The following is a 25193-nucleotide window of genomic DNA, read 5'->3' on the forward strand; positions in this document are numbered from 1 at the left end:
GAAAATTAATAGCAGCTTTGATGATAATATTAGATACTTTACACAAGGAACACCGTATATTACAAGATTTATTGATAGATTAACAAGTATGAAGATTCTTTTACCTGAGAATGAGCATAATTTATTTCCTGATGTGTCTATTTGATGATAAAGTACTCCGTATTTCATTTTCTATTAATTAATATTTACAGGAACTTGGATCATGACTGCAAACCTCCGATGCTTTTTTATAATCATTAGATTTTCTTTTTCTGGGAATCATCCTTAGATTTCCTTACAAAATGTTGAAAGTAACATGATTACATCAAGTAAAAAACGGTTTTTTCTTACCTCGACATTTACTAAAATTCAGTTTATACCTCTAGATTGGTAAGTCAGTCTATTACATACCTCAACTCTTTATTTCTTTTATTACATACTCAAACTTCAAAATTTTAATTAATTTCTGTATTGACCGAAAAATCACGAGTGAACCAGCTGAGGTATAAACTGAATTAACAAGTGTTGAGGTATGAAAAAATTGGTTTTCCTTACATTAGTAGATAGTAGATCTTATTAATACACTATTTTGAAAATCAGGTTTTAATTTTGATTTGAATTCTCTAATTAGAGATTTATTTTTGACTAATTAAATAAAGTAAAGTACGATTATTTACTTTTTTTACTTGTATATTTCTTATCATAAACTAAAACAATCTCAATTTGATTGCTCGTAGTCGGAACTTGATCTGGTCGGAAGATTTCGTTCTTTCTTCGACAAGAATGTCGACATCTGGGTTTAGTTTGTTCCTCGGTCTTCTACAACTCGTGGGTTTCTTACTTCCGTTGAGAACATATGCAATTAGGTGAAAGATTAATTTTTATGTTGTTTCTATGAATTGCGACGAGCCTCTGTTCTGTCTTGGCTTGATCTCGATTGAATTTTGCAGGAAGGACATCGGATTCTTAGAAGAGAGGATTTGCAGAACAACCGTACAAGGAAGGTATCTGATCTCTGACGATGAAGGTCAGCAACTTCCTCTCCAATGAAAGATTCAATTTTTACAGCTTTTAATCTCTTTCCGACAAGAGATTCAGTTAGGAAGACTGGTTCTTTTTATAAGCATGAATGGTTTTTTGTTGCAGGCAATGTGTGTAATGCTCTGTCTTTGGATTCTCGAACCCGTTGCTGTCCATTGAAAGGAGAAAGATTCTCTTGTCAGTAAGTCATTTTAAGATGATCATCCTAACCTTAAATTGAGGCAATAACCAGACAGTCTGATTCTGACTTTGTTGTTTTGTTGTTTGGCTTGATTTTAGTGGATGCAACATACTTTCACAATGCTGCAGCTCTTATGAGTTTTGCGTTTCTTGCTGCTTGAATCCAACTCGGGTATTCTATGGAACCTTTGATTTTGTTTCTCTGTTTTTGATTCATCTTGTTTTGCTCATGAGTGTGTTTATCTTATGCAGACGATTCTCGAGAAGGTGGTTAAGATAAAAGTTGCAAAGCCGGCTACAGCAGGTTTTGCAGCAGCTTCATAGGTGTAATTTTCATCTGAAAGATCATTAATCTTTCCTCTTTATCAGGGACATACAGGACCGTATTTGATTTTTGTGCCGGGAGATGCCGCCATAGTTCTGAGAGTGTGGTAAGTGATTTGACTGTTCTTCTCTTCTTGGCAAATTTCTTGAGTTTATTATATCTTGAAGTGGAGCAAATTAGTGTGGAAGTGAGGTTTTTATTTGGAGTTGATGGGATGCTTATCAAAGTGTAATGAATATGACATGAAATTTTACAGGTTCATGAAAATGCATACCACAGCAAGTTTCACCATTGTTTTTCTCTGACGTCAAATGCTTCAGGTTAGCTTTTGATAGCTTAGTCTTTCGTTCAACTATTGTTTAAAATGTCAAAATATCTTACATTCGTTAAATAACTGGAATAGGGGCAAATCTTACACAAGTTGAAACAAGGCTTCTTGGCATTGACGTTATTGTCGGAAGGTATAAAACACATACAACTCACTTCTCTACCATTATGAATTTGTGTGCGCTTTTTTTTTAATTGAGCTTGTTTCATAGGCAAGGAGATTCATGTGATGCTGTTTGCAAGTCACGTGGACAATTGTGTGTGATGAACAAACTCTCACTTTTAAACCAATGTGACGTGTAAGTTAACTGAGTGATGTCTTTTAAGACAGATCTAGCCATGTCTCAGAGATTTACATGGTGTTCTTTTTTTTTGTTTCTTTTGTTTGAGCAGTATGCAAAGATACATGACTTGCAAAGGCTCCTGTTTAGCAAGTGCCGGGGCTGACCAGCCTGCTGAAGTTGCAGATGACGCACCCAGAGATTTGGTATTCCATTTTTGTATCTTCTCTAATGGCGCACTCTAAGTTCTTGAATCCTGAGTGAAACATCTCATTCACATAGCTTTCTCCCGGCTTAGCTTTGAATCTTGATCATAAACTGAGTGATTCTATATATGTGTGTGTGTGTGTTTATTTTCTTGGCTTTTCAGTATCCAGGCGCGTGTTTGTATAGCCGGACACAATCAATGCTTTCTTGTGACGGTTCACACCAATACACCCGACGACTCTGCCCATGCGCCTAGAAACTAGTCAGTATTATTGAGACTCAATCCAATATTTTTCTCCTGCTTATATATACACATGTGCATATATCACAAGTACATATATCAATGGAATTAGATTCTATAAGTTTTTCTAAAGTAAGTGAATAAAGATCATCCTCGTTTTCTTCGGTCTCTAGCTCAAGTAGTCTGAAGAACGCACAAACATTAGCTATTTCAATAAACTGTACCCTCTTGCAACTGTTTTAGAATGCTACTTAAATCTTCTTAGCTGAACATGGCATGTTTTTACATGATGGAAGAGAACATAGTTTTGATACATTCATGCATGATCCTACATATTTATGCATATGACTAAACATTTATTCATTTAAAACCACAGAATGAGAGAAAGCATCTGTCCACATCAAGTGTAACGTGTGTGGCCTACATTTGAGAATAAACTACAAGGCTACAGAAGCAGCAACGTACACATTAGATGTTTTTCACACATTGAACAGAGCCAAAACCACAACTTTGTATTCATTCATCAAATCAGCAAAGAAGACACAAACAAGAGAAGGACTTGGACAGCTGGAGTTTGAAGTTGTTTCAGATTTGACCTGTCTGAGAACGAATATCTTCAGAACTTATGAATTTGAACATTCATCAACCAAGAAAGACTTTTGGTTTATATTCATTAACTAAATGACTGTTCATACATTCATAATCATAATCCAAATGAAAATCAAAGACATCAAAAGCTGTAATCTGTTTTAAACACTCTTGTATCTTTTGTCTGTGCTTTACCACCACCACCTCTGCTCTCAGCTTCTTCTCCTTCTTCATTATCATCATCACCATCTATCTCAAACGCAGGATGGCTCAAAACGCATTTCAGAAGCTGCGTTCCTCTCAAGGCGTTTGTTAACGGTAAGTGTCCAAGAGGCGTTTCATCGTTAAGCTCCCACTTGAACTCGTCAGGGAAAGCTCTGTAGTTGTACTGAACCACCTCTGTGTCAAGAAGCTTCATCCACTCAACTTTAATGAAGAACCTCGTGAAGTCTTTCTTGACTTTCAACCAGATTTTGCGTTGCACGCTGTATCCGAACCTCCCATCGCTGTGTTTGGTCCACAGGTTGTCGATAGCTTGAAGATCTTCAACGGAGATGGACTTCACCTCGGAGAAGAAGACGTAGCCGCGTTTTATGGCTGCTTCTCCTGCTATCTGAATGAGAAGCCTCCTAGTTTCTTCGTCTGCTTTCCTGAAATCTTGGTTGATCAGATGGGTCGCTAGGACTTCGAACTTGGTTGCGGTTTCAGTGGTTATGTCGGAAGTGTTTGTGGTGGTAGCAGAGGTGACGAGGAAGGAGGAGGAAGAGGAAGAAGAGCAGATGAGTGATGAGAATGTGGGGGTGGAAGTGGGGTGTTTGAGTGAGAGAGAAGTTGGTGTCAAGTGAGATTGGTAGTGGAGATTGTGGCGGTGGTGTTGGTAAGAAGAGTGGTGGTGGTGGTGGAGAGAGTTTGTGGTGGCCATTGATGGAGTAAGAGAGAGAGGAGAGACGCCAGGAAGATGGAGAATGAAGTTGGATAGTTTAGAGAAGAGTGAGAGAGAGAGAGAGATAAGGTGTGGAAAATCAGGAAAGACTAGGCGCGGTCGATTCTGATTGGTCACTTAAGGGTCAGGTTTGATTCTCTTTTGTTCTGTACTTTTATTTTCATTTTACTTAGATTTTATGACAAGTTTTTGTTTTCTCCCACTAATTTTCTAAAGAATGTCTATACATTGTTTCTTTTTGATCAAAATAAAATACATTGTTTATTTAATGATAGATTTGGTGTTTACTTCGTTCTTCTCGTTTTCGTTATTGACTTGAAAGTCTTATAATAATCTTGTGAATATAAGATTATTGAACAAAGAAAATTATTATTGTAAAAAAAATAGTCGATGCATACATGTGAATATGTAATGGTTAGGAAGCTATTGTCCAGGTCACAGTTGGTAACCAAACGGGTAAATAGCCAAACGGGTCTTTCTAGTGGAATTACAGCTTATTGGATATAAATAGGCCCATTATTTTAATGATATGACCACAATGAAGATTAATGGTTAATGGCTATTGATTTTTTTTCTTTTGTAAAATGAAGATTAAATTATAACAAGTGAATTATTATTATACTAGATGGTTGTCTGCGATTTACCGGGTATAAACATTGTATGAAAATCATATATTATGTTTATGATTTTGAATAATAATAATAACTATCAAAAGTAACCTTTTCATTTTAAATAATTTGAAAATCAAAAGTCTTGGTATTTGAAAATCAAAAGTCTATGGTGTTTTAAATAGTTTAAAAATTCAAATACTATACATAGAGATGTCAAATGGGCGGGTTGGGCGGGTTTGGGTGTGTCCGAATGGGCTTCAATTTTTTGCTGGACATTTTTGGTCGAAGCCCAAATAGAACCATGTCCAAATGAAACCATAACCAAATAGGACCATGATTTGTTGAGTTATCCATGGACGGCCCATGTGTCCAATTAGGGGGCGACTGGTTTTCCCGCTACCACCCGCAAACGCAGCTTTTGTGGTTGGTAGCGGTTGTCGGCGATTTGCAACAATCACTCAAATCGCTCTAAACCGCTTCAAACCGCTCTGAATCTCATAAATTCAAAAGCTGGCTCCAGCTAGCGTTTGCGGTTGCGGGCGGTTGTGAGAAAATAAATTTTTTTTCTTTTTTTTAAAACAATATATATATAAAAGTAAAAATATTTAATAAAAAATTTAAAATTAAAATTATGAAAATATTAAAATATATCTATTATATTTTAATTAATATTATAAAATTTTATAATAAAAATAATTTCAATAAATTTTCAAAAATTAAAATTATAACTTTCTAAATAGAAATTTTATATTTATTATAATTTTATGATTTTTGATATTTTTATAATTATATTAAATGTAAATATTGTTAATTTATTATTTGACTGTTACCGAATTTGGTAGTTAACCAGTCATAAGTCACCCGCAAACGCACCAATTTTTAACCCTAGACATTTAAGGTTATTGGGCCGCCCATTGTCCAACTGGTTAAACCCAAATTTGGCCATGTATATAGTTGGGTTCACCCATTTGGGCAAAAAATATTTATGGTTCAATATGGGCCTGTCCATTTCGGACCATATCTATTTGGACACGGGCCACCCATTTATAACCCGCCCATTTGACATTACTAACTATACATTGATTAGAAGCTACAATGTACTAACGAAAACTAAAATATACGTGAATGTTCTTAATCATTTCGTTATCAGTGTAAACAATCGTTTATTCTCACATTTCTTTAAGTGAAGCGTAGAACCACTCTTACATATACATGATTTGTGCAGTTTTGATTTAAATGATATATCTTGTAAGAGTTGAAGATAACATTTCATTGACCAATCCACACAAAAAATATGTGAAATCTACCCAAATACCATGTTTCTTCGAGTATGGAAGACCGCACGAGCTCATCCACTGTGATGGTTTGTTTCTAGTTACTTTCTAGTTACTATCAACCTGGCTTCTTGTCTTTCTAGTTACTTATATTATTACAAATAGTTCACCAACCTGATGAACTTTGATCGTCCCGTTGATGCATCATTGTGAGACATCGTTTGTTGCATAGAAGATAGACATTATTATCATAACTAATCAGACTACTCCAGGTACTAGAAAGAAAAATCAGACTACTCCAGGTCAAGCTTTATATTTATCATGTCAATAGATATCCTACATTCCTATGTACATAGATATGGAGGAATTTCGCTAACGATTATATACTTTTAAATCTCTTATAGATGATATATAAAAAGAAACTATAGCAAGGAATTTAGTGAATATCAATTAGAATATGATAACTAATTTGAAATATTAATTCAATATCTAATAATATGTATTGCATCAAAAACAGTTGAAAAAAATGAAAAATAATTTTAATGCGGTTAATTTTTTTGAAACTTAGCCTTGGGAAGAGGTCGACACCATCTAGTGGCGGGATTGAAGAGATAGATGAAGTTCGGAACATGGTAGACGCAAACAACACCATCACAGCTTCCGGTAATGAAACAAGGTCTCTGATCATGTTTGAGATGTTATTCATATATAGATTCAAGTCATTCAACTTACAAGACTTTCTCAAGTAGTCTTCTTCTTCTTTCCTTGTTTTTTTCTTCTCGATGATCTTGTCTATACACTTTCTTTCTCTTGTTATCTTCTTCCTTCTCCAATGGCTTGTGGTTGGCTGACCCAAACCGAGAGCAACACTAGCTAGTCTTAAAAACAGTAGACGATAGTACATGTGGAGATTGTGCTTTTAGGCAGTACTAATTCGTCCCATCCTTCAAAATACCCAAAAATTCAGTGCAATTTACATAAAGATATTCTATATGGTAGGCATCTAGTAATAGGTCATGGGAAAGGAACATCAAGCCAGCTTTTAAAAAGATACTATTATTTACAAAACTATTTTGAGTTAATTGTTTATTTCAAAATTCTGGTTATAAGCGATATCACTATCATTAGTCAAAAAGCATTTCAAATTCAGATTAAGCAGCTTCTAAAAGAAGTCTAAACAATATGTTTTTACCTAGCTAGCTGACTGAATATATAATTAGCATACTGGTTGAAAATTTACTAGTAAGATACTTAAAATTCTTGTATAATATATCTTGTGAACAATAATTGACTGGTTTATTTTGTGGTCTAATAAGATAGAGTTCCAATCCTTCTAGCTTCCACTATAATTTCAGGTAGTCCTTGGTAATTTAAATGTTTAATAACAAAAATATCCAGATTCTTTTCACAAGAAACCAAGAATAGATTCACCATCTGTTCGAGATCTCAAAAAAAAAAAACTTCTAAAATACCAACCACAATTTTTTTTTAATCAAATGCATGTCAGAGATAATGTAAGTAAAACTTGTACCCTTTAGTCAGTATAGTTCAATTTTCACTTTTTATATATAATTTCAAAAATAATAAGAATTATGAATCATGAGTGGTAGTGGCTTTGGATGAGCTGGAAGACAACTATTACACGAGTTAATCTCACATAAGAGTGATTAGACCATCTCCAAGGGCACTCTATTTTTTCCTCTATAATTTACACAAAAATAAAGTAACTCTATTATAGTGTAACTTTTGCTCCAATGGTGTTACTCTATAATAGAGTTACTCTATTATAGAGTGAAATATAGAGGAATGTCACTTTTTCACTCCAAATATAGAGTAAAATATGACATTCCTCTATATTTCACTCTATAATAGAGTAACTCTATTATAGAGTAACACCATTGGAGCAAAAGTTACACTATAATAGAGTTACTCTATTTTTGTATAAATTATAGAGGAAAAAATAGAGTTACATTGGAGATGCCCTTAGAGACCCTTACAGGTTTACAAACCCCGTCAGAGAATCTCCAGAAGATACTAAGTTTCCGGAAACTTGTCTTTTCATCTTTGTTATACTTTAAAACATATTTAAAACACTATTCAGTCAAGATATATATCATGAGAACTGTACAAACATAAAAGGGTTAGGAGACAAGTATTTCATAAACGCATGCATTTGATCGAAAGAATGTGCAAAAGGTATAGAAAATTATATACTGGTTCAATAGATAAAACAAGTGTATGAAAACGAATTTATCATCACTTCAAATATATTTTCGAATGTAACTAACATTCAAAAGTGTTAATACTACTTCATACGTTAGGTTTAATATTCAATGAATGTTCCACTGCATGTGTTCCGTTCGATCCAATTTTTCTACGTTAACTTAAATGTTTTAAATAGTACTTGTACATATTCTAACGGCCGTCAGCCTCTCGTTGGTGGCATGTGCTAGTGCACCACTACTCATGTTTTTAATCTAATACGGAATAAATGGGGACAAGAATCAAACACCAACAATTATAACAACGCGTTAACGTTAACTAAATGAATAATTATCTTTTTATTTATTTGTACAGCATAAAATAAACTTAATAATCCTCCATTTTTAGACTCTCTACCTTCTTCACGCGTATTCTCCAAATATACTAACTAGTGTTAAGTGTTTGTATTTTATATAGACTTTAGATTCTAACGTAACAAATACTTTTGTGACAAAAAACAAGAAGTAACAAATACGTTTTGTTAACTTTATCACACTTCCATCAAAGTAAAATATACTTCTATCACACTTTTTCTTGGAAATTGATGAAAATGTTTTTTTCGGATTACTCATTTAATCTTTTGTTTCTTTTTCTGAACTCTAAAAAAGGTTATAAAACTAGACTAAGCAAAGAGGTAGCGTCTATAGGTTAATCAATGGTTCTACCAAAAAAGATTTTATGTAAGAAAGATCTTTTGCCAAATTATTAAATACTAACTACATCTCTATTTCTCTCAGTCTCTCCCACTGTATAAAAACAACCTTGAGACATTTTCATTTCAAGTTTCTCTGTGTAAAATAACATCAAAGCTTTGTTTCTTTGTTCTCTCTTCTTTAACAAAGTCAAGAGTTATGGTGAGAGTCTTTCTTCTCTACAACCTCATTAATTCATTTCTTCTCTGTTTGGTTCCCAAGAAGCTTAGAGTTCTCTTCCCTCCTTCATGGTACATCGACGACAACATCCCACCACCACTTTCAGAACCGGAACCAAAATCTCAGACAAGAACAGACCCGGTGGATCTGAAACAAGTGTTTCAGATGTTCGACAAGAACGGAGACGGCCGCATCACAAAGGAAGAGCTAAATGATTCGTTGGAGAACCTAGGAATCTTCATGCCAGACAAAGATTTGATCCAGATGATCCATAAGATGGATGCAAATGGAGATGGTTGTGTAGACATACACGAGTTTGAATCTCTTTACGGTTCGATTGTTGTAGAGAAAGAGGAAGAGGATATGAGAGATGCGTTCAATGTGTTTGATCAAGACGGCGATGGGTTTATTAGCGTTGAGGAGTTAAAGTCTGTGATGGCTTCCTTGGGACTCAAGCAAGGTAAAACCCTAGAGTGTTGTAAAGAGATGATTATGCAAGTGGATGAAGATGGAGATGGTAGAGTCAATTACAAGGAGTTTCTTCAGATGATGAAAACCGGTGGATTTAGCAATACATCATCATCAAATTAAAGCTGATATTATCTTTTTATTCCTATGTAAATAATGTCATGCAATGAATCTTGAACTGAATGGTTAAGAACAATTAGATAAAAAGATATTTGACTTTTCTTACAAGCCAAATAGATTGAGAATTGGACGAAGATAGGTTAGTTATTGTTAGTAACTATCTAAAGTTGGTGATGGTTTCTTAGGGCTCAAGCAATATAACACCCTAGAGTTATGCCTATGCAGCATCAGAACAAAACTTTGTTGAAGGCAATTGCAAGCTCTTTTGTCTTTTGACAAGAAAAATCTTTATTAAAAGAGAGGATATAGGGAATACAGAAGAGAAGATCTATCTCCTAAATCAAACTGGTGAAAAATGAACAAGGAAGAAGAACCTGAGACCAAAAAAAACGACTATGCTTGGTTCTGTTGATGATCTCTCTGTTCCAGATCCCTCACATTGTCTACTATGTGTTGGATTCTTTTAGTAAGGCCTTCATTGTGCTGTTCGATATGTTCAAAGAGCATCTCCAGATGCCTTTTGTAAGTAGCGGCTCTCTTTTTCTCTGCAGCTAGCTGCTGCATCAGCTCCTGGATTTTGTCATGCTCATTCTGCAAATGAGGAGACCAAACTCTTTAGAACTTCGTTCCTTTAGCAGTACCAAATGAGAAACAAGCAAACTCAGAATCAAACCATATAGCAACTAATCATGAACCAATACCACATTGACAGGCCAACACAGAACCAATAGCTGAATCTAACATCTATTGTATGTTTGAATCCATTTAGCTAATGAAGCATGAATCATCAAGCAAAAGAGCAACAACTGACCGGATATTGATCATAGATGCAACCTCTTCGAACCCTTCCAGGCATCAAAGGATGATTATGCTCCTTGACAAACTTGGTGATAACCCATTTACCAGAACTTTCTTTCCTAATCAAGATCATTGCTCTACATCCAACCCTTGTTTCCGCTCTTTGTCTAATAACCTTGTCACGCTTGCTAGGCAACCTGTACCCTTCCTTGTTACAAACAAGTTGCCTTCCTATAGGAGACCCATCATGCCTTGACCGTGACAGTTTACTAACACGGATGACGAACCCTACTTTCGTAGCGTAAGCATTATAAAACCCGTGTGCCGCTGCTTCAGATTCAAACTCCTGTCCAACAAAAGGCTCATCCGCCATATCTGCAACTTCCAGAGGGATAGAATCCGGATCTACCTTCTCATCTTGCTCAAGAGTCATTTCTTCACCAGAGTGTTCACCAATCTCGTTATGGTTTTCATCATCTTGCTCAATCATTGCTTGACCGGAGCTTTCACCCATCTCATTATGTCCCATCATCATACCAGCAGCGGCTTCACCATTATCAATTCTGAAATCCACTGCAAGCAAAAGGGGTTCAAGAAGATAAACACCATTGCAAGTAGCAATCAACAGGTGAGCAAAACACACAGCAGATATCTAGCAAAGAACAAGAACAAGTCTTTATTCTCTTACAAGAAGCCTTTGTGACTGAAACTCTTCCAATTCAAGACATGAAGACAAAGCTCAACTACACAAGTGGTTTCATAACTAGAGCCTACAGTCTCCACGACAATACAATAAACAAAGTTTAAATGAAACACCCTTCTTTAAAGTAGGCCTAAGCATGAAGCTATTCAAAGATTCAATTTTTAGCAATGGAGAGTTGTGTAAATCATCAAAAGTATCGAAAGATTGAGACTTGTAATCTCAATCCAAATCAAAATCTCAAATCTAAATCAAAATCTCAAATCTGTAATACCCAATTTCAATTAGAGGAACGAAATGACGGTGAATGAATAAAGAATCTTACTTGTAAAGTTTTTCCCGGGGGATTCGCCGGCGGCGGATGTAGATCGGAGGCGGCGGCGATCGAATTAGGTTTTTCGATGGGGGGAGAGACAGAGAAGGTGATGGATTACTGGAGACGCAATAAACCTATGACGTGGCGAGAGATGATTGGGTCAATATCGGAGAGAAGTCAACTCACCGTTCATTCTAAGCTTTAGGTTGATCGACTCTATGGTTCTTCCGGTGCGCTTCTCCTCGTCTGATCATTTCTGTTATTCGTTTGGTTTAATTTTTTTATTTTTTTTATTTTGCGATTTTAGATTTTTACAGCGTGATTCTCGCCGACAGACGCACCGGTTAGACCGGTACGTCCATTACTTTGGGTAATTGTACAGATTCCACCCTTTTATTATCTCTATTTACAGATTCATCCTTATATTTACTAACAATCATTTTATTTCCTAGCCTTCAATTTTTTTTTGTATCAACTAGGGGCCAGTTCTTTTTACTGTTTTGGTTTGATTTTCAATATCCAAATTACATAAACATACATGGTTATCAAAGCTAATATGTTTGTTTGATAGGATATGTTTTTTTTTGTAATATTTCATTGATAATTGCTTTTTGTAATATTTCATTGATAATTCATGACGAAAGTCATTTATTTGTTGCTTTTAAATACCATGTTGAAAATTATCTACACCCTCTTGTATATATCAGTAAATACGTTTCCTTTGGGTCTTATCCGTTACTTAGCATTTACCAATTAGTTTGACTGTTTATGAACTTTAACGTCTAAAGGATGAAGAATCCGTTGATTAATGACAAATACAACAATATTTATTACTTGGGGAATAGGAAATCAAATAGTCAGCAATTCCAAAAATAAAAGGATAAATGGATAAGGATCATATATTTTTATCAAACCAAATCCCGTTTCTAAAAATTATAAAAATCGCACATTAATACTTTGATTTAGTAGATTGAAATTCACATGAGATAATATCCACTTAAATGTGTATAATAGAGGAAAGTAATCCTAAAAATTGAAATAATCGGCGTTAAAAGAGGGTAAGATATCTTTATCCAACAATGGATAAGTAAATCTGCCCTAATAGTAAACCTTGTGAAACACGTAACGCTGGTCCCAAGCACCAATCACTGATCTCACAAGATCAGAATATTATGCAACGGACCAATCGAATATTTCGATATTAACTACTTACCAAATACGTTTTCCGGTAATGCGGATAATAACAATTTTTTAAAATAGATAAACCTTTTAAATTTTCATTTAAATTAATTAAACCAAATGATCCTAACACTTGTATATAAACCCTCGACTCGATCCTTCGTTCTCCAAACACTTCTCATATCCAAAACTAATCTCTACCATCAAATAAAACACATTCCGACCACAAAATGGCAGCATCCAACGGCGAGAAAAGCTTGATCGTGAGCTTCGGTGAGATGCTCATCGACTTCGTTCCCACCGTCTCCGGCGTCTCACTCGCCGAGGCTCCTGGCTTCATCAAGGCCCCCGGTGGCGCACCTGCCAACGTCGCCATCGCCGTTTCTCGTCTCGGTGGTCGCGCTGCTTTTGTCGGAAAGCTCGGTGACGACGAGTTCGGTCACATGCTCGCCGGAATCTTGAAACAAAACGGCGTTTCCGCCGAAGGAATCAACTTTGACACCGGAGCTAGGACCGCACTGGCGTTCGTGACGCTAAGATCCGACGGAGAACGTGACTTCATGTTTTACCGGAACCCTAGCGCCGATATGCTCCTCCGTCCCGATGAGCTTAATCTCGATCTCATCAAATCTGTACGTTACGTTGACTTTTAAGTAACTACTGTATGTAACGGTTGTTGATAGACCTAACGTGGAGGACAAGTTAGGTTAATAAAGTTCTCTGTTTTGTTTTGATGAATCTAACGTGGACTTCAAGCTAGGTTGAAGAAGTGCTCTGATTTGTATTGTTTTTTTTTTTTTGACAGGCTAAGGTGTTTCACTATGGATCAATAAGCCTCATCGTTGAGCCATGTAGATCTGCTCACCTGAAGGCTATGGAAGTGGCTAAAGAAGCTGGTGCGTTACTCTCTTACGACCCAAACTTGAGGCTGCCTTTGTGGCCCTCGAAGGAGGAGGCTAAGAAGCAGATTCTTAGTATCTGGGACAAAGCCGAAGTGATCAAAGTCAGTGATGAAGAGCTTATGTTTTTGACTGGATCTGATAACGTTGATGATGAGACAGCTTTGTCTCTGTGGCATGATAACTTGAAACTTCTCTTGGTCACTTTGGGTGAAAAGGGTTGTAAATATTACACCAAGGTAAATGTTTTTTTTTAAGTTTCATTTCTTACTTAATAGTGTAACTTAATCTGTGTTCTTGTGCTTGTATGGTTACAGAGTTTCCGTGGATCTGTTGATCCTTTCCATGTTAACACAGTGGATACAACTGGAGCTGGTGATTCATTTGTTGGTGCCTTGCTTTGCAACATTGTTGATGACCGCTCTGTTCTTGAGGTAACATATCAGATTAGTCTATGCGCTTTCTGAATCTTTGTGTTGATTATTGACCGTGTTCTTTCTTAACTACAGGAGGAAGCTCGTCTAAGAGAAGTGCTTAGGTTTGCGAATGCATGTGGAGCCATTACAACTACCAAGAAAGGAGCTATACCAGCTCTACCTACAGTGTCTGAGGTTCAGACTCTCCTCAATGGAAACTGATTTACAACAAAACAAGTCTGGATTTTGAATTTCACTTTTTCTTTTTGCTTTTGGTTTGGTGTTCAGACAACTGTTTGATCCTGGTATCGATCTTGTTTTATTAATTCAACTGTCTTCAAGGGTCTTGTATTTTGTGTCACTTTAATTAATAAAAACTCATTACCAAGTTTAGTAGTGAACGACTGTTTGAAGTAATGAAAGCCTAAAGAACAATATATTGCCTAAGGATAACATTCAGAAACTTGCAAGTTCAGTGATCCACAAATGTATTTGCATTCTGCCCACACCTCGAACTCCTCCTCTCCAGAAATGTTTCAGCAAAGTCATTCTTACCTTGTTAGCAATTTGAGTTTAGACATGACAACAATGATCAAAACGCTAGAGTTGCATATATATACAATAGCTAACCTTTGTACTAGAACTTTTAAGATATGGACAGACTTGGTTGAGAGGTTGTAAATTGCATCTTCTATGTGATATATGCAGAAAAGTCCAAGAGCCATATGACCAAACCTCATGGCTTAAACTAAGACCATGATTAACGCATGTTTTTAGGGTGCGGTTCTTAACTTCGGATAAGAACTGTTTCTTAGTTTTTCTTAGCTTTTAAATAAGAGATAAAAGTCGGTTTTTAGCCGAAAAGCAGCTGTCGAAAAATGTAAAAAAAAAATAGTGTCAAATCATGAGTTAAGAACGCCAGATTAAGAATCCGGGTTAATCATATAAATATTTTTTTGGAAACGTTACAGCCTGAACTTTCAAGGTCTTACATAAATAACCCTGAACTTTCGAGTATTCATCATTATAAATCCAATTTTCTTATATACGTGTCAAGCATATATTGGTTCGGTGATGAAGCAGAGCAACCTATGCTCACACGTGCGAACAAAAGGCTTTTCACACGAGACCTCGCTTCCGTTATTTTCCAGACTCTCCACCTTCGATCTATAGATCTTCTTCTTCACCACCGGAGAGCTCAGCCGTCGCACTGAATCAAATCAACCGAGAAAGCAATCTCTAGATCTGTCATCTCCTTGACATCTTCTTCCAGGTCTGCCTTCGTATTCGCTATCACCAATTGCTAATTCTGTTCCTTGTTTTCTAGCGATCTCTTGTTGGGTAAAAGCTTTGTCCATGGTCGAGATCTGGGTTTCTTCCATGTTTAGTTGCTTAGTGATTTCTGCTTCAAAGGCTCAGACTTTATGGTTGAACAATAGATAGAAAGGAAGGTCATGTGTGTTGTAATGTTCGTGGTGATTTGATGATTGGATTGTTAAAACAAGATTCATATGCAAATAAAGTTTTGTTCTTTGTGAATATGAGCTTTTCAATTAGTTAGATTACCTAATTGTGAGCTCTTTGTGGTGGTTTTGTGTTGAATGGCAGAGATGTACAATAACATGGGACCTCAGCCTGGGATGCCTATGCCTCAGGCAGTTCCTCAGCCTAACCCCTTTGGGAATGCCTTCTCTGGTCCTGGCTCTGGACTTATCAGAAGTGGCTTGGGAGCTTATGGGGAGAAGATTTTCGGATCCAGCTCTGAGTATGTGCAGAGCAACGTACGTCAAACCCTGTGTCTTTAGCTTCTTTTTTTTAACACTGCTTGGCGTTTCATTTGTTTTAACGTTAGTGTGATATGAACAGATAACTCGTTACTTCTCCGATCCTCAATACTATTTTCAAGTGAATGACCAATATGTGAGGAACAAGTTGAAGATTGTTCTACTTCCTTTCCTTCACAGGGTAAGAGGAAGGCTTACTTTGTTTTGCTGTACTCTTTCTTTTGTTTTGTATATTGGGTGTGTCTCTAATCAGTTTTGCTGCAACATCAGGGACACTGGACTAGAATCTCAGAGCCAGTTGGGGGTAGACTTTCATACAAGCCTCCGATATATGATATTAATGCACCAGACTTATACATTCCGCTTATGGCATTCGGCACATACGTTGTTCTTGCTGGTTTGTCACTAGGACTCTATGGGAAGTAAGTTCTTTATCTACTCGTTTACATGTCTTTTAGACTGCATTTTTGTTTTCAATCTTGTGATCCTTGTCGTGATTCTGGATTCTCTAGGTTTTCTCCGGAAGCTCTGAACTGGCTTTTTGTGAAAGGAATGGTTGGCTGGTTTTTGCAAGTCATGCTGCTGAAGATAACATTGCTTTCATTGGGTAGCGGCGAAGCACCCCTCTTGGATATTGTGGCGTATGCTGGCTATACTTTCACGGGTCTCTGCTTAGCTGTTCTTGGCAAGATCATCTGGGGATACTCTTACTATGCTCTCCTTCCGTGGACCTGCTTGTGCAGCGGGGTTTTCCTTGTGAAGACAATGAAGCGAGTTCTCTTTGCGGAAGCTAGGAGTTATGACTCGAGCAGGCATCACTACCTCTTGATCTTTGTAGCTTTAGCACAGTTTCCTCTTTTGATCTGGCTTGGTAACATTAGTGTCAATTGGCTCTTTTGAAATGCACTACGTTTAAGATGTTGTGAAAAAGAAAAACACCTCTGATGTTATGTTAGCAGAATTTAAGTTTTTATTTATTTCTGGGTTTAGACTTTTGTCAAACATAAATATATGATGAAAGAAAAGTGTTACCTCAAGTACACATCTCTTTTTTTATCTTTTGTTTTTAATGTCAGTTTCTTGACTACATTTTCTACCATTATTATTTAAAAGCATAAAAGGACATGAACTTAACTCTGGTGATCATGCTTTCTTTTAGAAACTGCTTCCCATGTGGATGATCTCTACTTTAAGCCCTCTTCCTGCATTGCATTGGTGCATTGTGATTTTGGCTTCTGTACTCCTTGGCAGATTGTAACATTCTTAGGACATTGCAGACAGTTATTCGAAAGGCTTCCTCTGATCTGCTTGGAGATTCTCTGAAACTCCACAGGAAGTGTACCTGTGAGATAGTTGTTCTCCAAGTACAAGCTTCTCCATGAATTCTCAAGTCTTTTCCCATAGATCCTTGGAATATCTCCTGAGAACATGTTGCTTCTTAGATTGATGTCCTTCAAGTTTCCATAAGTAGCCAGGTTCAGTGGAAGGGGGCCCTGTAAATGGTTTCCTTCGGCGTCAAGGATGCGCAGGTGTGTTTCCATGCCTATAACCTGAATAACCTCTATGGATATGAACTGGTTAAAAGACACATTGATGCGTGAAATCTCTGGAAACGTTAAGATCTCATGGCCGATGGTGCCTGAGAATCTGTTCTGGCTCACGTCTAATGACACAAGATGTTTTAGCCTATGCAAAGGAGATATACGTCCTGCAAGGCTATTGTAACAGAGAGATAGAGTTCTGAGACTCGTGGGAAGCTTAGGAAGCATTCCGAAAAGATGATTGTTACCGAGTTCTAGCACTTGTAGCTTCCACAAGCCGTTGAGAGCAGGTATTCTTCCGTCTATGTGGTTGTTTGATAGGATCAGGTGTGTCAAGCTTCTCAAGCCTGAGATCCTCGGAGGTATCTCACCGGCGATACTGTTCTTGGACAGGTCTATGGTCTTGAGCTCCTTGAGCTTGGTGATTCCTGGGGTTATATCACCGGTGAAGAAGTTTCCGGAGAGAGAGAGCTTGGTGAGTTTCCTGAGCTGGAACACAGTTTCTGGTATTGGACCGCGGAACCTGTTGTTGTTGAGGCTAAGTACAGTGAGCTCGGTGAGGTTCCCTATTGCCTCAGAGAGGAAACCGTCATAACCATCATCGTCAAGGTCGATCTCTGTTACTCTGCTGGTCGTGTTCTCAAGAGTGAAAGAACACATGACTCCCAAGAACGTCCCTGAGCCTTCACAAGGGTCTTCAGAGAAGTCCCATGTGCTGAGGTAAGAGGATGGGGAGATGGAACTTGGATCAATGCTGCGTATGATAGACTCTAGAGCTTGAATGTCAGATCGAAGAGTGGCTGAGAGAACTGATGAAGGGACAACAAGTAGTAAGAACAAGGACATGAGTAGTAAGGAAGATGAAGCCATTGTTTTGGTTCTTGTTTAACATGCATGAATGATATGGAACATGTTCTTTTTAAGAGAGTATTCTTGTAAGAAGGTCGTCGTGTTGAACCTAAGTGAGACCTAACATGCTTTAAAGATTCTTGGGTACGTTGTTGGTGAGATTCACATCTTTGTTGTGCTTGCTATTAATAATGCACATCAAACCAAATATGGACCGACCTCAAAAATTAGTTTGAGATAATTACAAAGTTATCTAGAAATTTAAGTCATTTTCATCAAAATGCATATAAAACAGATTTTATTTGTATTATTTTAAAAAAAAAATTCGTGTGAGATGTTTATTAAAACTATTTTTAATGAAAATGGGAAAGTAGTGTTTTTAATGATTATGAAGTGTTAGATTCGTAAACTTATATATTTTCGATTGCAAGAGTACATAATGGCAAATAAACTTACACAAAGTGTTCTAATTTTTTTTCTACTAGATTTATGTTGATTATGTTCTACCGATTTGATTTTTTGAATTGGTATCTAATTCGAATTATTATAGTTATTGTTGGTAATAAATAAATATATACATCTTCCTAGTGCAAAGCTAAGACTATTGTAATTTAACTTTCATTTGGAGAGCAGCCATCTCCTAACGTGATCAGTAGACCAATTCATTATTGATAGTTTTTATTTTTTGATAGAAGCCATTTTTGTCATTGTAAAACATACGTGACAAATTAGGAAGACGTTGTCCAATAGTATTTTAGATTTTGATCTAAAATAGTTAGTAATCATTTGACCATGCAATATACCTAAGAAAAGACAACTGAAAAATTCTAAGAAAATTCTTAAATTAGGAATTCACTATATATAGAAGTTTGCTTTTACATATAAATACGTTAGTTAGTCCAAAACTGCTAAAAAGAAGCAAAAACAAGAACCATTTAAGATCTTATCAAACCATGGCTATCGAAAAGAGAACCATGATTGCCTCCTTCATCGTCGTCATGATGATGGTAATGATGATCATGACCGAAGTCGAGGGCAGGAACCATGTTTCAGTCAAGCCGCCGCCTCCAAAGAAGAGGTTTATCTTTTTCTAAATCGATGGCTCATAAAGTTTATGAGAAAATAAATGGTTCTTACAATGAGGAGCTTCAAGCATGGTTAAACTATTTATTATATTATTCATTTTTTCATCCTCCTATATATATGATTAGTTGTGGATGTTTTACTTATATAATAATGTTTTACAAAAGAATATTCCTATGTGAATGAAATGTATACTAGTTTCATATTGCATAGATGAGATTTTTATTTATGAATCTCTCTAAATATTAACAAAAATGTTCACTTATTTATTCTTTTAGAAATATCCTGATTTAATATTACTAAATTTGTGTTATCATGTGAGATTTAGTTACGGAATTGTGGTTCATTTCGTTGTAATTTCGGTGATGTATAACAACAACGCGAGGTAGAAGGCTGAAAATTATGAGAAATGGCCTATTATGATCTTAACAAATTTTATCGTGCCTTATACGATCCAAACAAAAATAATCTTGTTAAATATGACTTCAATCCGGTTTTAATTCAAATAAACTATCTAATTTTTTTAAAAATATACCTAAATTTACGTTAATAACGGAAAATAATCAACCGTTAATTCGACTGGCTACATCTAGGGGTGTTCAATCTGGATATCGGTTCGGTTTTGGTTCGGTTTTTCTCGGTTTTCGGTATTTCGGTTAGTAAAATATAACTACCATTCTAAATCCATATTTACTTCGGTTCGGTTTATATACTGTCGGTTTTCGGTTTATTCGGTTTTATACCAAAAAACATAATTATTTTGTTTGAGATCATATTATATGAATTTTAGAGTCATATTGTCAACACAGTTATTTATCAAAAATATATTACATGTTCAAATAAATGAACAAAAAAGTAAAAATGCTTCTACCATCAAATAAAATAATCAAATCTATAACTAAAATCAAAGCTTGAAATTTTGAAAATAAAAATATGAAACAAAGCAGAAACATGAAAGAAAAGTTTTTCCACTCTTCCATATTTAGTGTTCATTAAAGTCATGCTTTTTCAATTGAAAATTTTCCATTAATTATTGTCTATCAAATTTATAATCTTCATATTAATTTAGTGAAGACTAAAATAAATCAAAAAGATCAAAAAAAGACTTAGAAAATAAGATGTCTGAATTGCGATGTATTGTTATTTAGTTATAGTTCAAGTGTTTTACAAATTAAGGTTTTTTATTACTATAAAATTATGGTAATAGTTATTAACACAAATTTAACTTATGTAACAAATAGATTTTTATGTATTGTTATAAAATAGATATATATTTATATGTTTCTACTTTTAATCGGTTTTGTTCGGTTTATTCGGTTTAATCGGTTATATACCAAAGCATATCCAAATCCTGCGGTTTTTATAAAATTATATCCATTCGGTTTATATGGTATATACCAAAACCAAACCATATTGTCTATTTCGGTTCGGTTCGGTTTTACCATATTGAACAGCCCTAGCTACATCTGACATGGCGATCTTGTACCATTATTAACTAAAACTATGATGCTTTAATTTTTTTAAAAGCTAAATTTTGCACTGACACGGACTTGAAGAATTTAAAAGATCATTAAGGCTTTGCGTCAACTGCTTATGGGAACGCTTCTTGCATAATCAAAATGGTGTTGTTTAAGCATCATTACAGATGAATAGAACAATCACACGTTTGATGTATGGTTGCAAAAGGGTCCATGTCGTACCTAAAGATTGTCTTCCATAAGTAGACACGTTTCTAGATTTGTGACCTTAACATTCCTTATATATTATTTGTGAAACATTTTTAAGTTGTAACTTAAGGGATTAGTGCTGACGTGTCGTTATCTCAGCTCTTCTCAGAGTCATTTTTAAAATGGACCAACATAACTAGAGAAATAAAACGGATGATATTAAAAAACTTTAGTGTATTATTGTATATTAGTGTCTATATCTAAGTCTGAGAAGCCCTGTGGTTGTTAAAGCCCATTGACGTTTTGATATACTCATTCGAAATAAAGGTCGATTGTAATCAAAACCAATAAAACTGAATAGTGAATGAATATATGATTAGACGAGTTTCTCTTTGGTAGTCGTTTCATCTTACTGTTTTAAAGAATGCATAACAGATACAAATTAAGTTACACATTATGGATCATACGCTTTATTTTAGTAAAGTGATATATGATCGAGAATGTCATGAGCGTAATCAGTCAATGGTTTTTATCCTTATCTATTGAACCGTATCTTCATCCATATGAATCTTGGTATTGTTAGTACTCAAATGAAAAAAAAATAGTATATGTTTAAAATATGTGTATATGTTTAAAGTACATAAATTCCTAATTAAAATATCTAAATCGCTTTTGACCGCAGAAATGAAAAGCTAGCATTTTTAAAATATCAAATTTTCAAAATTTAGAAATTTTCTTATCATATTTATTGTATATTTATTATGTGATTGTGCGTATTGTCCGATTTTCCATATCTTTGTTTGCAAGCAGTTAATATTTGAGTACTTCTATCCCAAGCTAGATTACTTATCACGCAAAATATATGTGATAAGTTTATCGCCATCGTTGGTATAAATTAGTAAATAAGCATTTAATGATGAGATACTGTAAATACGATTTTTATGGTATCCCATATATATTAAAAGAGAAATCTCTTATATATTAATTGAAAAACATTATAATATTTTTTTTGTAACCATGTGTCATCACTAAAATGATTCTTAAAATCCTTAGAGAAATATGTTGGTTCATCTAAATACAATAAACTTTTTATTAGAATAACTATAAATACATTATTAATGTGCTTCATTATTTCCTAAATAAAATAACGGAATTTTCTAATGTGGCTAAAGTATATATGACAATTAATGGTTTTGAATAATAAAGATTTGATAAAAATAAGTGTATCTTATATTATATTTGTTTAGTTTTAAACTATTAAAATAAATTAAACAATCATATTAACCATATAATAAAAAAATTAGAATATAAATGATTAAAACGAATATGTTATATTTTGAATTTAAATGAATTTTGTTTATGTTATATTTTGAATTTTAAAAAACGAATATAAATGATTAAAACTGTTAAAAGTCTCACATTAAAATTTTGTGATCCATGATTTAAAATTTTGTTATTACATGATACAAACGATTACAAAATCGTATAACTCAAAAGTTTCATTTAATAAGTATTAAAATTAAAAGATATATAAATATATATCATTTTAAATTAAATTATATGTCATATAAAAATACATAAATATTTTAATTTGGAAATTTATTTGAACAAATTTTTTATGATAAAAATATATATCATTTGAATTTTTTTTAAAAAATATTATAAATTACGTAAACTATTAATCCCACAATGAAATTTTATTATCAGTAATTTAACATTTTTACTATAACGGATACAAATGATCAAAAAACATATGAATATAAAACATCATTTAATAGATGTTAATATTAAAATATACTATATATATGTTACTATCATTTAAATTTAATTATATACCGTATCAAATAGAAAAAATATTTGTTTGGATTATAAAATTTATTTATATGTTCACACTAATTTAATTATATAAATAATAGTTACTGGCTTTTTATTATTAAATATATAATACATAAAATAATTTTAATATATAATATTCATCCCGCGCAAGGCGCGGATCTTAACCTAGTTTATTTAATTATGAAAGCACATTGAATTGATAGAGTGCGGAAACCGTATAAGTCAAAGATCTAGGGTTTTATACTTTTATCCGATTTTGAAAACTTGTCAACAAAGGTAACTTCGAAAACAATGGAATGGACGCAAAATTTTTTGCAGTGCTCATGAAAGCTCTTAAAGGGGCGCGACTACTCTTCCCAGTGATTCGTTAAAACTCTAAAAAAAACTTAATATCTTATAAAATCAATTGTATCTTACAAAAACCATAAGAGAGTTCTTTACATAGAACTCTTCAACCGTCATAAAAAAACTTATTCCTAATAGTTAAAACCCAAAGATAAGGCTTTCTGTTTATATACACACTTTCTTTAAATCAATGAGTACAAACAAAGTAAACAATGCTGCCAACTAAACCATCTCCGTTTAACTTAAACATCGTTTTGATTAGAGTCCACTGGACTGATGTTTGTCTATTTGTTGATATTTTGTGAACCGATGCAGAAGATAGCAATTGAAGTTTTTTTTTGTTGCAGTCATTGACATCACATGGCAAATAGCAAAATACAAAACCCAGTCTTAAAAATGAAAAGAGAAGAGTCTGAATCATAGTGTAATTCAAAAGGTAACAAGAACAAACTATCCCAAGCGAAAGATATCTCTATAACTTCAACGCTGGTTATAGCATTAACATAGAGCCCTGACTTCAAGTGATCTTCAAAGGTCTTGAACACTCAAACCTGAAATAAGGAAGTTCCAATAAATAAACTAACACATTTTCAAATCTACACATTGTCCTTACAAGAAGCCAAAAGACACAGATGCTAAGACTCTTAGCATACAAACTTTCAGACAACTAACCAATACTTATTTGGCAAAATCTAACTAACCTAAGAGGTTCCAATTAATTGTTAGCAAGTATTCAACGAGTGTAAAAGAGAGAGAGGAGATTATGCACCTGGAGGAAGTGACTGCTTAAGCTTATCAGCTTTCTCTTGGTCGAAGACGCAAAGAGTGTAGAGGTACCTAGAGCACCTGACCTTGAACTTGACAATGTCCTTGCTTCTCTTGATCTTCACAGACCTTGCATCCTTCCTTCTCGCTGTCAGAAGGAAGTCCTTGATCTCGTGGATTTGCTTAGGCTACTCACAATTTCAAAAATCAAAATACAATCATTTTAGTTTCAACAATATTATTAGATATCAAGCAATAAGGGATTACATTTCATAACAAACTCTAGTCGTGTGAGACAAACAATCAAATTCCCAAGAAGAAGAAAAAAAAGACAAAACATAATAACAGCTTCCCGGTTCTGAAAGAATAACAAGAGTTGAGAGACTACGAAGAATGTACCATTTTCGGTTCTGTTTTCGCCGCTGCAACTTCCTTCCGCTTACCGTCGGAGAAGAAGCTAAATATTCTCTTTAAGAAGCAAAACCCTAGATGTGCAATTTTACACCAATTTCCAAATATACCCCTTAGGCCCAGTGATATAGCTATTTGGGTTTAATGGCTCGTATTAGTATCCAAATGGGTTAGTTAATTAGTTGTTTTGCAAATTTCAACCTGGGTTTTGATTTTGAGAAGTTATATATACTACATGATCACACTAAATCATTTGCAAAAGTTGGTCATATAATTTTTCTTTTTGTAATTCGTTAGTTTATTTCTGTGTAATTGTTTTCGATATTTTAGCATTTTAAGTGATACTACGACCTCTATATCATTATTTTGGGAATCTTATCTAATGAATCATTTATGAGAGTTTACTTGATTCAGTGCCGGCCTTGACACCACTCCAACCAAGCACTCGCTTCCGGCCGCCAATTTTATCATAGTTATTTCGGCCACCAAATTAATAATGTTCTTTTGGTCTGGTGGCAAGTTACCTATGTTATTCTTTGCATGTCCTAGTTAGGTGCTCCAACATGTATTTTGCAAACTTAATTTTTGAAAACATATGCAAACCAGCCAAAAAAAATTTTGTTTGCAACCTAAAGGGGGTGTATTCAATTTAAAATTTGAGGTGATTTAATTTTTAATGAGGTTTTAGGTGATTTCAAGGAATTACAGAGAATATAATAATTTTTGTTAAACCACCTAAAACCATGAGATTTGAGTTTTAAGTTTTTTTAACTAAGAAATTCCACCCAAACACTTTAAAATCACTTGAAAACTCCACAACTTAAAATATTTTCAATAACAGTGAATTTTTGAATACTTTATAAAATGTCAAGTTCAATAACACTG

The 25193-nt window shown here is 34.6% G+C and overlaps 8 protein-coding genes across 11 annotated transcripts; 4 read left to right on the forward strand and 4 right to left on the reverse strand.

The window, feature by feature from the left end:
• The first annotated feature begins 142 nt into the window (after positions 1–142).
• LOC103830213 lies at positions 143–3311 on the forward strand. Its single transcript, XM_009105956.2, has 12 exons — positions 143–845; positions 930–1006; positions 1126–1201; positions 1300–1372; positions 1453–1504; positions 1570–1631; positions 1782–1845; positions 1929–1986; positions 2065–2151; positions 2246–2339; positions 2504–2602; positions 2958–3311. Exons 1-11 carry the CDS (start codon positions 763–765, stop codon positions 2594–2596), a joined length of 819 nt encoding a protein of 272 aa, XP_009104204.1. The 5' UTR covers positions 143–762; the 3' UTR covers positions 2597–2602; positions 2958–3311.
• On the reverse strand, positions 3226–4144 carry LOC103830212 (tetrapyrrole-binding protein, chloroplastic). Its single transcript, XM_009105955.3, has one exon. It carries the CDS (start codon positions 4089–4091, stop codon positions 3312–3314), a length of 780 nt encoding a protein of 259 aa, XP_009104203.2. The 5' UTR covers positions 4092–4144; the 3' UTR covers positions 3226–3311.
• A 3970-nt stretch (positions 4145–8114) lies between these two features.
• Positions 8115–9824, forward strand: LOC103830216 (calmodulin-like protein 4). Its single transcript, XM_009105959.3, has one exon. The coding sequence runs from the start codon at positions 9111–9113 to the stop codon at positions 9720–9722; it is 612 nt and encodes a 203-aa protein (XP_009104207.1). The 5' UTR covers positions 8115–9110; the 3' UTR covers positions 9723–9824.
• Positions 9825–9930: 106 nt separating this feature from the next.
• Positions 9931–11978, reverse strand: LOC103830214 (protein FAR1-RELATED SEQUENCE 6). Of its 4 annotated transcripts, none has more exons than XM_033275074.1 (4): positions 11334–11526; positions 11237–11281; positions 10531–11191; positions 9931–10310 (listed from the first exon to the last, which is right to left on the reverse strand). In XM_033275074.1, the coding sequence occupies exons 3-4, from the start codon at positions 11050–11052 to the stop codon at positions 10113–10115; spliced, it is 720 nt and encodes a 239-aa protein (XP_033130965.1). In that variant the 5' UTR covers positions 11053–11191; positions 11237–11281; positions 11334–11526; the 3' UTR covers positions 9931–10112. The 4 variants fall into 4 exon arrangements, with proteins under 4 accessions (XP_033130965.1, XP_033130964.1, XP_009104205.1 ...); XM_033275073.1 differs by having other exon boundaries at positions 10531–11090; positions 11262–11281; positions 11334–11500; XM_009105957.3 differs by lacking the exons at positions 11237–11281; positions 11334–11526 and adding an exon at positions 11543–11978 and having other exon boundaries at positions 10531–11090.
• Positions 11979–12692: 714 nt separating this feature from the next.
• On the forward strand, positions 12693–14423 carry LOC103830217 (probable fructokinase-4). The gene is made up of 4 exons (XM_009105960.3): positions 12693–13344; positions 13518–13850; positions 13929–14045; positions 14121–14423. Exons 1-4 carry the CDS (start codon positions 12943–12945, stop codon positions 14247–14249), a joined length of 981 nt encoding a protein of 326 aa, XP_009104208.2. The 5' UTR covers positions 12693–12942; the 3' UTR covers positions 14250–14423.
• Positions 14424–15081: 658 nt separating this feature from the next.
• On the forward strand, positions 15082–16848 carry LOC103830218 (protein YIF1B-A). Its single transcript, XM_009105961.3, has 5 exons — positions 15082–15300; positions 15636–15808; positions 15894–15992; positions 16082–16233; positions 16324–16848. Exons 2-5 carry the CDS (start codon positions 15638–15640, stop codon positions 16709–16711), a joined length of 810 nt encoding a protein of 269 aa, XP_009104209.1. The 5' UTR covers positions 15082–15300; positions 15636–15637; the 3' UTR covers positions 16712–16848.
• LOC103830219 (probable LRR receptor-like serine/threonine-protein kinase At4g36180) lies at positions 16759–18312 on the reverse strand. The gene has a single exon (XM_009105963.3). The coding sequence runs from the start codon at positions 18220–18222 to the stop codon at positions 16996–16998; it is 1227 nt and encodes a 408-aa protein (XP_009104211.1). The 5' UTR covers positions 18223–18312; the 3' UTR covers positions 16759–16995.
• Positions 18313–23447: 5135 nt separating this feature from the next.
• LOC103830220 (60S ribosomal protein L38) lies at positions 23448–24471 on the reverse strand. The gene is made up of 3 exons (XM_033275075.1): positions 24297–24471; positions 23902–24085; positions 23448–23683 (listed from the first exon to the last, which is right to left on the reverse strand). Exons 1-3 carry the CDS (start codon positions 24297–24299, stop codon positions 23661–23663), a joined length of 210 nt encoding a protein of 69 aa, XP_033130966.1. The 5' UTR covers positions 24300–24471; the 3' UTR covers positions 23448–23660.
• Between the last annotated feature and the right edge of the window lie 722 nt (positions 24472–25193).

This window comes from Brassica rapa, chromosome A07, assembly GCF_000309985.2.
Source record: "Brassica rapa cultivar Chiifu-401-42 chromosome A07, CAAS_Brap_v3.01, whole genome shotgun sequence".
Taxonomy (NCBI): Eukaryota; Viridiplantae; Streptophyta; class Magnoliopsida; order Brassicales; family Brassicaceae; genus Brassica; species Brassica rapa.

Excerpts from the sequence above, each read along its gene's own strand:
- LOC103830213 (XM_009105956.2), top strand. The coding sequence starts at position 763 with ATGTCGACATCTGGGTTTAGTTTGTTCCTCGGTCTTCTACAACTCGTG. Across the intron at positions 1,505-1,569 it reads TGCAAAGCCGGCTACAGCAG|GGACATACAGGACCGTATTT; the intron begins GTTTTGCAGCAG and ends CCTCTTTATCAG. Across the intron at positions 2,152-2,245 it reads CTTTTAAACCAATGTGACGT|TATGCAAAGATACATGACTT; the intron begins GTAAGTTAACTG and ends TTGTTTGAGCAG.
- LOC103830220 (XM_033275075.1), bottom strand. Across the intron at positions 23,684-23,901 it reads TAAGCAGTCACTTCCTCCAG|GTTTGAGTGTTCAAGACCTT; the intron begins GTGCATAATCTC and ends TCCTTATTTCAG.
- LOC103830212 (XM_009105955.3), bottom strand. The coding sequence starts at position 4,091 with ATGGCCACCACAAACTCTCTCCACCACCACCACCACTCTTCTTACCAA.
- LOC103830218 (XM_009105961.3), top strand. The coding sequence starts at position 15,638 with ATGTACAATAACATGGGACCTCAGCCTGGGATGCCTATGCCTCAGGCA. Across the intron at positions 15,809-15,893 it reads CTGAGTATGTGCAGAGCAAC|ATAACTCGTTACTTCTCCGA; the intron begins GTACGTCAAACC and ends TGATATGAACAG. Across the intron at positions 15,993-16,081 it reads TACTTCCTTTCCTTCACAGG|GGACACTGGACTAGAATCTC; the intron begins GTAAGAGGAAGG and ends CTGCAACATCAG.
- LOC103830214 (XM_009105957.3), bottom strand. Across the intron at positions 10,311-10,530 it reads GCATCTATGATCAATATCCG|AATGAGCATGACAAAATCCA; the intron begins GTCAGTTGTTGC and ends CCTCATTTGCAG.
- LOC103830219 (XM_009105963.3), bottom strand. The coding sequence starts at position 18,222 with ATGGCTTCATCTTCCTTACTACTCATGTCCTTGTTCTTACTACTTGTT.
- LOC103830217 (XM_009105960.3), top strand. The coding sequence starts at position 12,943 with ATGGCAGCATCCAACGGCGAGAAAAGCTTGATCGTGAGCTTCGGTGAG. Across the intron at positions 13,345-13,517 it reads ATCTCGATCTCATCAAATCT|GCTAAGGTGTTTCACTATGG; the intron begins GTACGTTACGTT and ends TTTTTTTGACAG. Across the intron at positions 14,046-14,120 it reads ATGACCGCTCTGTTCTTGAG|GAGGAAGCTCGTCTAAGAGA; the intron begins GTAACATATCAG and ends TCTTAACTACAG.
- LOC103830216 (XM_009105959.3), top strand. The coding sequence starts at position 9,111 with ATGGTGAGAGTCTTTCTTCTCTACAACCTCATTAATTCATTTCTTCTC.